Genomic DNA, 11,952 nt, shown 5'->3' on the forward strand with positions numbered 1-11,952 from the left:
TGGTAGTCACGTACGCGATGTGGAGAACCTTTGAAATTGGTTGCTGGGTACCATGTCCGATCCTCGTCAAATCCTATCCATTTCACCTGATACTGCAACTGACGTCGAGATATGCGTGAAGCAAGCACTTCCTCCACCTCCCACTCCTGCTCATCAGCCACCACAATCGGTTCTGGAGGCTCAGTCACCTGTCCAGGCAAGGGATCATTCGCCGCCCGTCGTAGCTTGTCTGGCGAAAAAACAGGGTGTATCTTCATCGAGTCAGGGAGCTCTAACCGGTAGGAGTTACCCACCTGTTCAAGTATTGGGAAGGGTCCAGCCATCTGGCTATCAAGCTTCTTGTTCGGTCGGTCTGTTTGATATTGACGAAGGGAGAGCCACACCTTATCACCCACATCAAAATCGACAGGGCGACGTCGACGGTCTGCTTTCTTCTTCTGTCGATCCTGGGCTTGCTTAATCTGATTGCCCACTGCTGTCCATGTCTCCTCCATTCTTTTGGCAGCTTCCTGCGCCCGTCGTCGGCTAACCTTCTCATCCCGGGGGAGGTCTTCTCCAACTGGGGTCCAGTCAAATGAAGTTCGAGGCTCATATCCACAGTCAATGAGGAATGGAGAGGCATCTGTTGATTCTGAAGGCAGTGTAGCCGCAGCAAAGTCAATCAAGGGTAATAACTCAGACCAATTGTCTTGATGGCGGTTGATGAAGGGTCTGAGACGGTTAACAATATGCTGATTCACAATCTCAGTCTGCCCATCAGTTTGGGCTTGATATGCTGTGGAAAGCTTCAGCTTCACTCCAAGAATCCGACAGAACTCATTCCAGAACGCCGATACAAATTGGGGTCCACGGTCAGATACAATAGTCAATGGAGGTCCTCTATGGCGATAAATATGCTCAATGAACATTTGTGCAACATCTTCAGAAGTGGCAGTCTTCTTGCAAGGAATGCTTATAGGTCTCTTGCTAAATCGATCCACAATCACTAGTGCGGCATCAAGTCCTCTCTTGTCAGCTGGGAAGGAGCGAAAATCCATAGATATGTGCTGCCAGGGCCGCTCTGCAATGGGTAAGGGTTGGAGCAGTCCAGGGGCACGATCACGTGGGTTCTCAGCTCTCCGGCATTTTGAGCAATTCCGTACATATCTCTCCACATCTTGTCTCCAAGTTGGCCAGTAGTACCGTGTTCTGATGAGCTGTTGGGTTTTTGTTCTCCCTGGATGTGCAGTTGATACCTGTGCATGCACTTCATCAAGTAGCCGGGTGCGGAGCTCAGGGTCATCATCAGGAACAAACAATCGATTTCCCTTCAATAGCAGTCCATCTTGCAGATTCCAATCATTCCTTCCTGTCCGAGCTTCCTCACGATGTTCCTCTGCTGTGGTAGAGTTCCGGTTTGCACTGAGTACTCGGTCTACAACTTGTAGGGTGGGCTCCAGCACGTTGATAGTGTGGACTTCAGCACATTCATTGATCTGGTTAGTTTCCATTGGCTGTTCAACAGATTCTGGTTTCAATAAAATCTGTTGGCGATAATCATCCTTTCTCTGCACTTCTGTACTGGGTCGGCTTAGGGCATCAGCCAAAGTATTCTCTCGGCCAGGGCGGTAACGGATTAGGAAGTAAAACCGGGAAAGGAACTCAGCCCACCGGGCTTGTCGGGCGTTCAACTTCTTAGTAGTCATGAAGTATTCCAGAGCGCGATGGTCAGTATATATGTTGAAACGCTCTCGGAGTTGCAGTCCTTCTAGCTCAGTTCGCCACTCCTGCAGTGCACGGATGATGGCTAGCATCTCCTTGTCATGGATCTCATAGTTGCGCTCAGCATCAGACATGTTCTTGGAGTAGTAAGCCACCGGGTGCCAGAGATCTCCATGTTTCTGGGAGAGCACTCCAGCTACTACTCCATCTGATGCATCAGTTTCCAACTTCGTCTCTAGTTCAGGATGATAGTGTCGCAGTATTGGGGCATCTGTTAAGCGTCTCTTCAACTCCTCAAATGCCTCCTGATGCTGTCCAGCCCAGGTGAAAGGCACATCCTTTCTTGTTAGGTGATTTAGTGGCTTTGCAACACGGCTATAGTCCTTGATGAATCTTCGGTAAAAGTTGCAGAACCCAAGGAATGATTGCACACCTCGAATAGTGGTTGGCACAGTCCAATTGCGGATTACTGCAGTCTTCTCTGGGTCTGCTTCAATGCCATCTGTTGTCAGGATGAACCCCAGATACTTTGTCCGAGTAACATGGAACTCGCATTTCTTAATGCTGGCTTGGAGTCCTGCAGCACGTAGTCGTTCAAGAACTTTCTTGACATGGAGTTCATGTTCCACAACATCCTTTGAATAGATGAGTAGGTCATCCACAAATGCAGTGACAAAATCATCCAAATAGTCCATGAGAGTATCATTGATAAAACGCTGGAACGCTGCCGGTCCATTGGTGAGCCCAAAGGGAACCACATGGTATTTGTACGTTCCATATCGTGTTCTGAAGGTGGTCAGGTCCTCTGACTTTGGGTCAAGTCGAATTCGGTGAAATCCTTGTCGTATATCCAGTTTTGTGAAAATCTTTGCACCACTGATCCTCTCCATCAGTTCATCCACCAGTGGAATGGGATATCGATCTTTTCGGGTAATAGCATTCAATTTCCTGTAGTCAACACAGAATCGCAGTCCGCCTCCTGGCTTCCGTGCCATCAAGATGGGAGATGAAAAGGGTGCAGCGCTGGGTCCAATGAATCCCTTATGGAGGTTATCCACAATGTAGTCCCGTGCGGCTTCCAATTCCTCTGCGGTTTGCTTGTACAAAGGGCTATAACCCACTTCTCTTTCTGCAGTCTTCCCATCTTCAAGTTCAATTTGGTAATCGTTTGCCCGTCGAGGGGGCAGTTCATCAGAAGCTGCTTTGGAGAAAACATCGGCATATTCCTGATATTGCTTGGGTAGTAGTTGTTGTACTAGTTCTTCCTCATAGTGATCTTCTTTCTGGCGGTCCTTCTCGCGTTTCTCTTCAATGATGCGGTCAATTTCAGACAGGCTAGCAATGAAGACCTCAGTGTCCTTCTTCTTCAGGTGTCGTTGGAATGGTGCTGCTCCAATTGCTGCAATGTCAATTCGGGCTGCTTGATGAGGTGCTGTTTCCCTTTGTGATCTCTGGTTGGCCATGACTAGTCTAGAGAGGTCCCCTGATTCCACTGATTGGTCAGTCAGGAGTGACTGGCTCCTGAGAGCACGTGACATCTTAGCCATGTCCATTCGCCGGTCTGACTCCTCTTTCCGGGTCACTCACTCACACTACTACTCAACCATCGGTCACTTCCTCAGACGAGTAATGCCGCCTGTCACCAGGCACTCGGCCAGAGGCCACGCCTCAGGCGGTCCCCGCTACGGGGATAGCCCCCGGGAACAAGGCTTAGCCGCGCTAGTGAAAGCCCGCGAACACCGAAAACTCGAAAAGCCAGATAACCAGATGGAGGGAGGCACAGGCGAGCCAAATGCCTCGCCTCCACCCCCAACACCTCTGTTCATGGACTATGAAATGGCAACCCAGATGTCATCAGCTACGCCGGAGCCACAATGCCCAAACAAACAACTCGACTTTGAGCTTGGAAAAACCGCCAGCATCGCCCTACAAGCCCGGGCCAAAAAAGAAAAAGAGGAAGACAAGGAGATACTGGAGTTCCTCAACCTACTGGACAAGAAGCTCTCCTCTATGAAACAGAAAAGCCTCCCCAGGGCCTCCTCTTTTGGCAAGGCCCTCCAGACCTTCGTGCACAACTACTTCACCCAACCCGGTGCCAATGCAAATAACCAAGGCCACACAGCCAACCCAGCCCCAGCTACGCCCCCCAAAACATATGCAGACGCTATCCCCGCGCCCAAACTGAACAACACTACTGAAAAAAAACCTGTGGTCTCAGCCCCTAAGCCAGCAAGACCTCTTCGCCTTTTCCTTCGACTCCCAACAGACCACCCTGCCCGACATGCCAGCCCGCATGCGACTCTACAAAAGCTTCGCAGTAGCCTAGATCCAGCAGTCACTGACGCTATCAAGGAAATACAACATGTTCCCACAGGGCTCGCTATTGGGCCTAAAGATGTCCAAAATGCAGAGATCCTACTTGTCAATAAGGATGATATACAACAGGTAATCCAAGGCTCTAATGCTGAGTTAGAACAGAGATGGGCAATCTTTGTCATCCCCGGTGCCATCAAACAATACATTGGCTATGATGGTTCTGTTGTCACTATATCAGAGCAAGCAGCAAAGGAAGAATTTAAGCTGCAGACAGGCACCATGCCCCTAAAGCTACACTGGTCCAGGAAGAGCCAAGAACATTCTCTCAATACAGACAACACAGCAACAATGGTCCTGGCAGTGCCAGAGACTTCTGCCCCCAGGATCCCACCTTGGGTCCATTTTTTCGGCAAGAACCTCCGCATTAGGCGCAAGATCATAACCCCCAAAGTCCAACAATGTGCCCGGTGCTGGGACTACCATAACCCCCGGACCTGCACCCGACGACCCAAATGCCGGCTATGTGGAGCTAAAGACCACACTGAAGAGGGTCACAAAAAAAGCACCCAACAATGTGCCAACTGCCTAAGACCTGCTCCTGCTGACCATGCACATTGCTGTCACAACCTGGCTTCTCTCGTGTCGTACCTAGGGTTCTAGTTAGTTGTATTTCGAGACTGAACACTTACCTTAAGTGTTCCCAAGTAGTCGTATGCTCAATGCCCCTTCGGGTCCGATTCGGTATGTCGTATGCGTTGATGGGTATGTCGCCCCCTCCAGGCTCCGTAGTTCAATAGTCGTTGATGGGTATATCGCCCCCTCCAGGCTCCGTAAGATAATCAACAAGTAGGAACGGTAAAGGTAACGAGTAGAGAAACAAGGCCAACCGAGTACGTATACTGGGTTGTTGGTTAAGTGCGGACGAGTCAGAAACTAGAAGGTAACCAATGCTGTAAGACTTGAATTGATCGCGAAGAACTAAGCTAGGTACATGAATGAATGTCCTTATATACCTTTCCTAGTCCAATGGTAGATTCTCCGTTCCTACCATGCTACCTCCTTCTGTCCTGTAATATCCATTCCCTGATAGATTGGTAGCATTCCCTCTTTGTCCTATCTACCATATTGGTATATTGGTAGAATTCCTCCGTCGTCCTTTCTACCGTGGTCACGTGATGCTTGGGTGTATATCTTCCTCATCATAATCCTTGTTCTTTCTGCATGGTCTTTTTGCCCAATGATTCTGCCTTGACTCCCCGCATTGTCACGTGAGGCTGATGCAGTGAGATCTGTAACATTACCTCCCCCTCTTTCAGGCTTTCGTCCTCGAGAGCCATAAGAACTGCGGCATTCCCGTCGGTGAGTGTTTTGTTTTTCTGTTTTTCTTTTCCTCATGCTTCGTTTATCATGCCCAAATCAAACCCTCGTCGTGATCGTCTGGCTGATAAAATAGATAAGGAAGGTTTCTTTTCTCCTCCTTGTCTCCGTTGTTCCGAAATGAGTGCTTCCAATATGTCTTGTGAATGTAAACGAATCTCGTCAAATCGAAAATGCAATAATTGTGTGCGTTCTGGCGTCAAGTGTGAACGTGATTTTCATAATGAACGAAAATGGCAAAATTTGGAGCGTGATCGAATGAGATTAGCCGCCGACCTCGAAGATGCGGAGCGTTCAAATGATGAGGCACTGGCGCGTCTTTCCGAGACGTCTGCCAAATTGGCCCGGTTGCGGAAACATAAACGGTTTCTTGAGGCTCGAAATAAGGCTATGTTAGAGAATGACGTGGCTCTTCTTGAGGAGTTGGATTCTCAAGTTTCCTGGCCTGTTGCTGAGACCGCTTCTCTGGATGCTCAGCTTGCTGCGGTGACAGATGATCCTAGTCTGTCTCAGATGATGAATTCTCCTTCCTTTTGGGAGAACTTCGACTCTGCTGTCGCTGGTGGTATTCCTTCACCAACTGGTGGCAACCAGTCAAGTTCGCAATAGGTTCCCATGTGTTCTCAGAGGTATCGTACCCTTTCCATTTGATCAGGTAACATGGTCGTCCATTGACTTGTCGGTAATCCAGAATTCGTTCAACTTCATATTCATCATCATCGCTTTCGATTTCGATATTTTCTGTTGGCATGGCGTTTTTCGGTGCTGGTTCCAATAGCGAGATGTGAAATACTGGATGTATGCGCTTCATTGATTTCGGTAGTTTCAAGCGGTAATTCACTGGTCCTGTTTTTCCTTCAATGGTGAAAGGTCCAATCTTCTGGTGATCGAGCTTTTGACTTGGTCGTTTCGTTTTGATATTTCTGCGGAGCAGGAATACTTTCTCCCCCTCTTCAAGGTAGGTCCCTCTCCATGGTGCTTGTCGTAATATATAGCCGCTCGTAGGTTCATGAAGTCAATGTCTCTTGACAGTTGGTGGTGTAAGTTCTTCAGCTTTTGGACTGTCTCATTTGCTGCTTCTGATGTGGACTCTTGTGGTCGTGGTTTCTCATATAGCACTGGGTGGTATCCATAATTGGCGTAAAATGGCGTTACTTTGAGCGTTGAGTGCTCTGCATTGTTGTATGCAAACTGTGCCATGGGTAGGAATTTAACCCAATCATCTTGTTCATAATTGATGTAATGCCGTAGGTATTGCTCAATCGTTTGGTTGGTTCGTTCAGTTTGACCATTTGCTTGTGGGTGGTAGGCTGTGGTGAGGCGGTGTTCTATACCCATCAAGTTTGTGAGTGTTGTCCAGAATTTTGAAGTGAACAGCTTGTCTCTGTCTGATGTGATCTTTTGAGGCATTCCGTGGTTGGTAATAACATGCTTCAGGAATATTTGTGCCATATCTGCTGCGGTCATGGTTCCTTTGGCTGGTACCAAATGGATATATTTGGTCATTCGGTCTGTGATGACTGTAATCGAGTCATATCCTTGTGATGTCGGTAACTGTGTGATGAAGTCGATGGTAACCCATTCCCATGGATGTGTTGGAGCATCCGGGGATTGCATTTTTCCGTAGGGTTGATGTCTTGCTGCCTTATCTCGAATGCAAGTTTCACAGTTCTTCACATATTCTTGAACAACTTTTCGCGTGTTTGGGAAGTAGTAGTTTCTCATAATTTGTTCAGCTGTTTTCTCTGTTCCCAAATGTCCGTGGAGTGGAGTGTCATGGTGCATGCTGATGATCTCATTTCTCATGCTTTTTGGCACATAGATGAGATTGTGCAAGTACACTAATCCATTGTTATCTGTGGTCAATTTGTCATTTTCTGCTGAGTTTTCAATCATATCCTGGATCATTTTGTCTTTTTGTGTTTCTTCAATGATTTTCTTTTCCAAAGGTTCGTTTGAGATATGCATCGTTGCTGCTAACACCTGGTGGTTGTAGCTGATGGTTCCATCTTCGTTGGTTTTCAATATCGCTGGGTTGATCGTTCTGTCCTTGATCTCATAGTCTGGTCGTCGACTGAGTGCGTCTGCTTGTCCATTCTCATTTCCTTTGCAGTGGATGATTTTGAAGTCATATTGCGATAGTACTTCAGCCCATCTGGCCTGTCTTCGGGTCAACTCTTTGGTTGTTGTGAAGAAGGTCAGGTTCTTGTGATCTGTCTTCACAAGTACAGTGTGTTGTGCTCCTTCCAAATAAACTCTCCAAGTCTTGAATGCTACCACTATAGCTAGCAATTCTTTATCATGGATGTCATAGTTCAATTCCGCTTGAACTAGTTTTCGTGAGTGGAATGCAACAGCTCGTGGTTTTCCATCTGGTCCTGGTTGAGTCATTCTCATACCAATGGCGTAGTCTGATGCATCTGTTTCAATCGTGGTTTCCTTCTCTGGGTCGAACTGCACAAGTGCTGGTGCAGATACAATTCTTTCCTTGGCTTGTTGAAACGCTTGTTGTTGTTCTGGTCCCCATTGAAATTCTTGTCCCTTTTTCAACAATTTGAACAGTGGCGTCATGAATTGTGAGTAGTCCTTCAAGAATCGTCGGTAGTAGTTCACAAGTCCTGTAAACTGCTGAACTTCCTTGGTGTTCTTCAGTTCTGGCCAATCCAAGATTGCTTGAACTTTGTTCTTATCCATCTGGATTCCCTCTGTAGTGATCCAGTGTCCTAAGAACTCAGTCTCCTGAACATGGAATTCGCACTTCTTCAACTTCAATCGTAGCTTCGCTTCCTCAAGTTTTTGCAGTACTTTCTTGACATGCTGCACATGTTCTTCAAAGGTGCTGGAGAAGACCAAGATGTCGTCAAGGTAGACTATCACGAAGATGTCAAGATATACTCCAAGTACATCATAAATGAATCGTTGAAATGATGCTGGTGCGTTGGTAAGCCCAAATGGCATGACCAAATATTCATAATGTCCATATTTCGTTCTGATGGTCGTTTTCCATTCTTCTCCTCTGGCGATCCGTAGTCGATTGTAGGCGTCTACAATGTCGAATTTTGTAAACCATTTTGCTCCTCTGATTCGGTCTTGCATTTCATCAACTCGTGGTAATGGATGTCGATCCTTGATGGTGATGGCGTTGAGTGGTCGATAATCTGCACATAGTCGTAGGCTTCCATCCTTTTTCGGTACAAATAGGACTCCGTGCCCTGCTGGTGATGTTGATGGTCTGATGAATCCTTTCGCCAATTGTTCTTCAATATATTCCCGTAGTATTCTTGATTCTCGTTCTGACATCGGGTAAATCTTCTTGCATGTCGGTGTCTTCCCTTCCATAAGGGGTATGCGATGATCGTGTGGTCCATGGTCTGGTAGTTCAGGTCGTTCAGGCTGCTTGAACAAGTGCTGAAACTCAATATACTCCTGTGGAATCTGTGGTTCCTGAGTCGTTGCTGCTAGCTCCTTATGGTCAATCCATTCCCATGAGCCTAGCTCTGAGTCTGATGCTTCTTGGTTGCTATCAACTCTTTCTGAGCGATATTCCTCAATCGGCGCTGATCTCTTGGATATATCCTCATCCATCAAATATTCGCAATACTTCTGGGTCGTGTCCGGTGCCCATCCGGGTAAATTCATCAGCCAATGTCGTTCTGAGGCCCTGGTGGCTGCTAAAACAATATTCGTCGCTGTGTCATTCGTTTCTCTGTTATTCATTCTCAACCCACCTCTCGGTTGCTTCACGTATCTACCAGGTCTCCTGCCTGTAGATCGTGGTGAGGTCCCGGCCTCCCGTTGACTCGGTCCTTTCATTGTTCTTGGGCAATCGCAATTTGCAAAGTTCATTTGTCCAGTTTTCCAGTTGATTTCCGGGTTGTGATTCCTGAGCCATGGAATCCCCAACACTATATCGTATTGTCCCAGCGGTGTCACGTCGAAATTGATCCTTTCTTCATGATCCGCTACAGCCATAGGGACAAATCCCGATTCGACCGTCAGGTGGCTTCCCAAATTCTCACCATTCAGTCCTGAGATAGGCTCTGGCTGCGCCTTCTCAATTCCTAAGATCCCCAATTGTCGCTGGAATCTAGGATCCATGTAATTTCCAGTAGCTCCTGAGTCAACCATCACTCTGGCTAGTTGATTGAGAACTGGTGTCGTAAACTTCAAGTGGTATCCTCGCTGTGTCGCTGATAGGCTTGCTTGCCATCTTGGTTGCCGTAGACGTCGTGGACTTGGGTAGTAATCCTTGGGTTCGAAGTGAACTATGCAGTCATCTTCATAACATGCAGTCCAGTGCATACTTGAATGCTCTGGGTGCAATAGATATCCCCTGCATGCACAGTTCCAATCCCAACAAGGACAACTGTCATTGTATTTCCTAGGTCGTTCTGGGAAATAATGCGCCATTTTCTTTCGATCGTAATGTTCTCCACAGGCGTGACTATAACACACAATCCAAGGTAATTGGTTGTGCTTTGGGTGCTCTCGATAGTGCACGCAATCACACCAATCATACTTGCATGAGCTGTGGATGGGGCCTCGTAGTCGTTTGGTCGTGATGTCCCGTAGGTATCCCCATAGTTCTCCGTTGTTCTGTCCACAGTGGTGGCATGTGTATGGGTGCTGGTCGCATTGCTGTAGGTGTTCTTCCCAAGTTTCGTTCGTTCGTTCCCAACATTTCAAGTTCTGATGTGGGCAGTATGTAATCAATTCATTGAATAGTTCCTTCAATCCTTTAGAGAGCCTCTTGGGGTTCTCCTGAAGTGAGATAACAACATCATCAATGAAGTACGCGGCAACGTCGGTATTCGTTTCTTCGTCGGCTTTTCGTTGTTCCGTATACCGTTTGGACCATAGCTGTTGCTTCAAAATAGGGCTATACACACTGGACTTCGTGTATCCCTCATTATCTTCTGCCAGACTCTGTTCTTCTTGTTCATCATTTTCGGGAGTTGCGTTCTGAGGTGTCTCCGGTATCTCATGGAGTTCCTCCACGTTGGGATCGTGGCCATTCCACTGAGCACCGTACTCTTCGTCAAGGAAATCATTAACTGGCCAATCTTGGTTGGGCAGTTCGCCGAGTGATTTCTCATGAACTGGCTCATTGATGGCTTTTTCGGACCCATCCGTCCTTATATGGGCTTTGTCGCTTCCGCTGTCGGATCCCACCGTCCGTTCATTGGGCCAATATTCTTCTTCGCTTGAACTCATGATCTCATCAATTTCCTCTGTCGTGAGGGTCGTCTGTTCTTCCATCAACCTCCTCAATGGGCTCAGGTTGGGTACAATCATAGTTCTGGGTCTCCATGGTCCTCCATGCTCATCCGAAGCCTCTTGCGTGTGCCATCCAGAATCATTCGTTGCTCTGAGTTCAGGGTTCACAATTCCTGTGGTGTCATACGCTCCTCTCTCCTGGGTAGCGTGCAGTTGCTTGTTATCGTCTCGTTGTTGCTGAGGCCTAACGTTCTGTCGTTGCCTGCATGCCTTCGTCATGTGGCCCGGCTTTCCACATGTGAAGCAAAGTTTCTCTTTCCTTCTTCGTTCTCTTTCCTTGTCGGATACGAAGGGCCTATGCTGTGTGGCATCCAGCTCCATCGGTCGTGGTCCATAGGGATCTTCATACCCTTGGCTTCGTGGTTGAGCTGGTCGTTTATCGTTCGATCGATAGTGGCTCGTTCGTGGGTTTCCTCTAAAGGTGTTCCCATATCGTGACTCCTTCTGTCTGACTCTAAGGTCATACAGGGTGTTGTCAATCTTGACGGCTCGTTCAAAGAGTTCGTTCAATGAAGTCGGTCGTTCCATCCAAACCAGTTTCTCCTGAATCTCTGGTTTCAACATTTCCTCGAATTTCGCAATGTACATCGTCTCGTCCCAATTCAGATGGGTGATGATCTGCTGGAAATCAGATACCAACTTGGCTACTGATCCTGTCTGTTTGAGTCGCCATAGCTTTCGTTCAGCGTTCCGTGTGGCGTCAATATCTCCGAATGTTCCCTGGAGTCGTTTCTTGAATTCAGTGAAGCTGCTGAAAACCTCGGTGGTATTGTCGTTATGGTATTGTTCATCTTTCTCCTGGAAGTCACGCAAGGTAGGTTCAAACCAATCAAATGCTGGTCCAGTCAAGTAAGTTGCTGCAAGTAGGACTTTGTCGGATTCAAATATGAGCTTGCTCCGGTTCATGCGGACATACAAGTCCAATTGAGTGATGAAGGGTCGCAACTTGTATCGAGTACCATCAAAGGGTTCCGGTGGTCGAACTTTGATAGCTTTGGCTGACTGTCGTTCTTCCAAAGTAGTGATGCTTTCCTGCAGCTGGCTAACCATTCCAAAGAGTTCTTCATAAGTCGGAGTTCGTCCCTCAGATCCACGAGAGGATCTAGGAGTAGTGTTGCTGTTACTGTTGTTAGACATGGTTGCAGTTCGTGTTTTTAAGTCAATATAGTCTCGAAACCTGACTCGTACTGACTGGCGATCAATGTGTCACAACCTGGCTTCTCTCGTGTCGTACCTAGGGTTCTAGTTAGTTGTATTTCGAGACTGAACACTTACCTTAAG

The 11,952-nt window shown here is 47.4% G+C and overlaps 1 protein-coding gene across 1 annotated transcript; it reads left to right on the plus strand.

Annotated features, from left to right (window-relative positions):
• Positions 1–5,424: 5,424 nt before the first annotated feature.
• ACHE_31263S (uncharacterized protein) lies at positions 5,425–6,003 on the plus strand (the record flags this gene model as incomplete). The annotated part of the gene is made up of 1 exon (XM_043277973.1): positions 5,425–6,003. The coding sequence occupies one exon, from the start codon at positions 5,425–5,427 to the stop codon at positions 6,001–6,003; it is 579 nt and encodes a 192-aa protein (XP_043135798.1).
• Between the last annotated feature and the right edge of the window lie 5,949 nt (positions 6,004–11,952).

Source organism: Aspergillus chevalieri, chromosome 3 (genome assembly GCF_016861735.1).
Source record: "Aspergillus chevalieri M1 DNA, chromosome 3, nearly complete sequence".
NCBI lineage: Eukaryota > Fungi > Ascomycota > Eurotiomycetes > Eurotiales > Aspergillaceae > Aspergillus > Aspergillus chevalieri.